The following is a 5,393-nucleotide window of genomic DNA, read 5'->3' as shown; positions in this document are numbered from 1 at the left end:
TTAACAAGAATATTTATTCTGTGATTTTGTTCTCAACAAGTAAATTTTATTCTCAATTTAGAAATGTTTGAAACCCAATAATAAAATTCTCATCCAAAAGCATAAAACATTCTATTTTATTTTGAATCTCATAAAACTAAACAAGAAAGTTATAAAAAAATTATTTAAAGTAAATCTTCTTTTAACCAATTTATTTTGGCTATTTAGATTTATCACTTAATGTTGAACTATATCATCCTTTTTTTTTTGGTCTTATTGACATGGGGTCTCCCAGTAGCCCCAGATAGCCTGGAACTCGCTATGGAGACCTGGCTTGCCTTGATCTCTTGATCTCACAGAAATCTGCCTGCCTCTGCCTTTCAAGTGCTGGAATTAAAGGTATACACCAGGATGCCCAGCACACATCATCTTTTTTTTTAAATTTTTTATTTTATATGTATGAGTGTATTGCCGGTATGTATGTAAGTGCACCTATGTGGTGCAGTGCCCACAGAGGTCAGAAGAAGCATCAGATCCCCTGGAACTGGAGTTACAGACAGTTGTTAGCCACCATGTGGGATTCTGGGATTCAAACCCAGGTCCTCTGCAAGAGCAGCCAGTGCTCTTAACTGCTGAGGTGTCTCTCCAGCCCCGTTATCCTCTTTTCTTACTTCATTTACCAAACTATTTCTTATAATTCTCTTATGCTTTTTCCCAATTACTGCATTTTATTTAATATTTTTCACTTAATTGAATTTCACTTTTTACCTTTATGTTTAATAAGCCTTACTATCCTTGTCTTACTTAGAAGTCAGTTGACTTGCTTATAATCATGCATGCCAAGCTGAGATAAAATTGTTATTCTAGAACCCACAGAGACTCCTCATTATCCCTATATAGGAAGATGAAGCTCCATATTTTCCTATAATCTTTATTCCTTTTATTAGAGAATATTCATTGGGATTTATTCTGTCCACATGAACTGTGTACATTCTAGCCAGAGACATTGTGTAACTATTCTATTCAGCAACAGTCACGATACTGCTACAGTAAGCATGTAGCCTGTGGCTCGTCCTGAATTCAGGAAAAGGATGAAGAGGGTGAGAAGGAAGGAAGGGGGAAGTGGGAGGCCTTCTTAATGTGTAGAACCTATGAGCCAGGTTCTCAGGTGGCAAATCATGTGACGCCTATGGAAGATTTCTTATTTCTCTCAAACAAGTCCTATGAAGTCTGTTTGGAAATGGATGCTTGAAAGTGAATGATATTGAGTCCACACTAACCTAAGGTAAAAATGGAATCCATCAATCTGCATGGGGAGGTGAATCCTCAGTAGTACTTGCCAGCCTAGACCTAGAGACCCAAAGCCATGTTGTCACCACCTCCGGTCCCAGTCTTCTGTAGTGTGGTCTTCATGTTTCACAGGCAGAATTCCCACACTGATTGAGTTAAAATGGGGTTCAAGTCCAGGAGAAAAGAGAAACATCTGATTTCCAGAAGTTTCAGAGAATGTCTTTGGGCATCTTATTGGTTCTGACTGAGTTATGTGTTCAACCCCAAACCAGTCATAATGGTCAAAGTAATAAGATGGTCTCGTTGTCTGTGCCACTGTCATAGGTCCACATCTAAAGTTATCAGTCCTTGTGCAAAAGAAAATGAGTGGGCTAGAGAGAGGGTTCAGCAGCTAAGAGCACTGGCTGTTCCAATAGAGGACCTGGGTTCGATTCCCAACCCCCCATATGATAGTTAACAATTGTCCTTAACTCCAGTTCCAGGGGAATTTGGTGCCTCTTTTGACCTCCATGGGCATTGCACAACACAGACACACTTACATGCATGCAGGCAATACACTCATACACATAACATAAAAATAATGAATAAACATTTTTTAAAAAGAAAATGAGGGTACTTTATGTAACCGAAGAATGAAGGAATTACAGGCAGTGTTAACAACAGACATGTACTGCTGATTTCTTAAATGTTCGGTGCTTCAGTTTTTAACCTTTTTCTGCCACGATAAAATTCAGCCTTTGGGAAAGACTTGTAGAGATAAATATGTTCAAGGAAAAATAACTTTTGAGTTCACTGAGTTCCAACCAACTGAGATCATTGAATTCCTGTGCTCTAGAGTGTAATATTTATTTCACAAACATAGATATGGACAGTTCTCCATACTGCTATGATTTTAACCTCCTGAACGGAAGCCAGAAATGTCTGTACAAAATCTTTTTCCTCTGACTACAACTAGTAAGCTGCTTAGCTTCGTATCTATTCCTTTATATGTAGAAACAGTGTCATGAACAATCCCAACAGTGCTAGTGTCCTGAGTTATTAGATTCCTTCAGCTGACTTTCTTGGACCTTCTATCATGAGTTCATTATAATAGTCCAGGTTTGGAAGACATATCAGGTCACAAAAGACTTTGAGAAACTCTGCTTGTGTTCATAAAACTATATTGCAATATGGATGTGAGGGGATAGGCTTCTGATGACTACCTCTTCCGGGATTCCTGAAGGTGATTCTCTTGATCTTGTTAGCCGAGTCAGAAGGCAGGCAGCTTTTAATTCCACAAAGCATATGGCTCACTGGAGCACTATGCCGAGAGAATTTTGGGAGGATATCGAGTTCCAGATGGAAAGACTGCTATTATTGATGAATTGTGTTTGCTACATGCACAGCAATCAGAAGGAGTGGCATGTGTGCTATTTTTAATCCTGAAACCATGGCAGTTTCCCATTTCTTCTATACTCCATATGTCCTTCCATAGCTTAAGCCAAGAATGACTCTTGGCATGTCAGAAGTACTAGAGTCACTGCCAGGTCAGATGTTGGGTAAGGCAAGTGGTGTGCACAGGCACAAATGTAAGCAGAAACTTATTCTCAGAGTCAAACAAGTACCAAATCAGCATGTCCATGACCCTGAACATGAGTTTTTCCTGAAACTTTGTGCCCTCAGTTTCTGATTTGAGTCAACCTAGCCCTGGATAGTACATTCCCTAGTTTTTATAAATAAGAATGTGTAAAAACAAAATGTTTGTGGGTGGAGGGGACCAGCAGCTTTTACACTACTATAAACCATAGCACTTCTGTAAAGAATTCTCATTGGCTGCGGTCATATGTAATATTACGGCTGTTTATCTGAAAGTCAGATGGTGGTGGCAGCATGCTTCAGCAAAACATCCTCAAAAGCCAACAGTTCACTCAGCTGGTGAAACAGGAATCTGTTCACTGATTGTTGGCCTTGACCCTCCCTTAAGGTTATCTCACCAACCTGGGGTTGTTTCAGCTACACTGCTGATGGTTAAAAATTGTGGGGTTTGGTGACAGGTTGCATAGTGTGACCTTTCAAACAAAACAGCATCTAGAAACTCCTGTGGGTGGAATCACAAACTTGTTATAACTTCGGCCTGGTGAAGGTTTGGAGTGTGGCTTCCTCATCCTATGGTCTGTCTGGGCTTCTGGGGTCCCTTATTAGTCAGGTCCCCTTGTTCCCTGGGCTCATATTAGACTGTCTTACAGAATATTTCTTCTAACATCCTGGAGGAGTCTGCCGTCTCTGATGATACCTTGTCACCCGATGAGGACAGAGTGTGCTCTGGTCAGTACTTTACAGAGAGTGGACTTGTGGGCCTCCTGGAACAGGCTGCAGAGCTCTTCAGCACGGTCAGTGCCCATTGGGCTCAGCCCCTTCTCGCACTTGTCAGGACCATGCAAGACAGGGCTGGGTCTGACTGGATGACCCTGCCTAGATCCAGGTAGGATGTTGATGTCCACAAATTGCATCAACCTTCCAAGGGAGGTGAGGGAAGCCTTTCAGTACTGAAATACTCTGGTTTTTGCTTCATGCTCATTGACTGGGCAGCAGTTTTACAGTATTACTTCCACTTAATAGGGTGGAACCTAAGCCACAGAGAGGTGAGATGGGTTACCCAGGGCTACACAACCAGTGATGAGGCACGTTCTCATGCCCTCATTTTTCCCCTCATAGAAGAAAAGTCAGGAGGAGCCACTGTGAGGAGAGGGCAGGGATCCTGGTGTCTTTCCTCAACACTCCATTTGTCCTCAGGATCCATACACACCAAGGCAGCTCAGAAAGATGAGATAGCAAAAGCCATGGAGACTTCCCTCGGTAACCCAGTCTGGGTATGAACACTTCCCATGAGAGAAAAAGTCCAGAAAAGCCCCTGAGATTCAGGCCAAGAGGGAAAGGGATTAATTTTTTAAAGGCTTAATTAATTAAGCCCAAGACAGATTAATTTTCATTTTAATCACCACCCTTACCCCCAAGAATGATGCCAAGTAAACATTTAATACTTCATTTAGCTAATGTAATTCTTAACAAGAATATTTATTCTGTGATTTTGTTCTCAACAAGTAAATTTTATTCTCAATTTAGAAATGTTTGAAACCCAATAATAAAATTCTCATCCAAAAGCATAAAACATTCTATTTTATTTTGAATCTCATAAAACTAAACAAGAAAGTTATAAAAAAATTATTTAAAGTAAATCTTCTTTTAACCAATTTATTTTGGCTATTTAGATTTATCACTTAATGTTGAACTATATCATCCTCTTTTTTTTTTGGTCTTATTGACATGGGGTCTCCCAGTAGCCCCAGATAGCCTGGAACTCGCTATGGAGACCTGGCTTGCCTTGATCTCTTGATCTCACAGAAATCTGCCTGCCTCTGCCTTTCAAGTGCTGGAATTAAAGGTATACACCAGGATGCCCAGCACACATCATCTTTTTTTTTTAATTTGTTATTTTATTTGTATAAGTGTATTGCCTGTATGTATGTAAGTGCACCCATGTGGTGCAGTGCCCACAGAGGTCAGAAGAAGGCATCAGATCCCCTGGAACTGGAGTTACAGACAGTTGTTAGCCACCATGTGGGATTCTGGGATTCAAACCCAGGTCCTCTGCAAGAGCAGCTAGTGCTATTAACTGCTGAGGTGTCTCTCCAGCCCCATTATCCTCTTTTCTTACTTCACTTACCAAACTACTTCTTATCATTCTCTTATGCTTTTTCCCAATTACTATATTTTATTTAATATTTTTCACTTAATTGAATTTCACTTTTTACCTTTATGTTTAATAAGCCTTACTATCTTTGTCTTACTTAGAAGTCAGTTGACTTGCTTATAATCATGCATGCCAAGCTGAGATAAAATTGTTATTCTAGAACCCACAGAGACTCCTCATTATCCCTATATAGGAAGATGAAGCTCCATATTTTCCTATAATCTTTATTCCTTTTATTAGAGAATATTCATTGGGATTTATTCTGTCCACATGAACTGTGTACATTCTAGCCAGAGACATTGTGTAACTATTCTATTCAGCAACAGTCACGATACTGCTACAGTAAGCATGTAGCCTGTGGCTCGTCCTGAATTCAGGAAAAGGATGAAGAGGG

At 40.1% G+C, this 5,393-nt stretch overlaps 1 protein-coding gene across 1 annotated transcript in view; it reads left to right on the top strand.

The window, feature by feature from the left end:
- Dock8 (dedicator of cytokinesis 8) overlaps nt 1-5,393 on the top strand; it is a gene marked incomplete at its 5' end in the record, with an annotated part of 99,460 nt that overhangs the window by 69,139 nt on the left and 24,928 nt on the right. Inside the window, one exon of the mRNA XM_029554094.1 lies at nt 3,495-3,638. Coding sequence (XP_029409954.1) covers nt 3,495-3,638 — 144 coding nt within the window. The remainder of the gene's footprint in view (nt 1-3,494; nt 3,639-5,393) is intronic.

The sequence above is a fragment of the Nannospalax galili genome, unplaced genomic scaffold, assembly GCF_000622305.1.
Source record: "Nannospalax galili isolate Female #2095 unplaced genomic scaffold, S.galili_v1.0 scaffold2610, whole genome shotgun sequence".
Taxonomy (NCBI): Eukaryota; Metazoa; Chordata; class Mammalia; order Rodentia; family Spalacidae; genus Nannospalax; species Nannospalax galili.
Note: the sequence above shows the minus strand (reverse complement) of the source record. Positions and strands in the feature narration are given on the sequence as shown.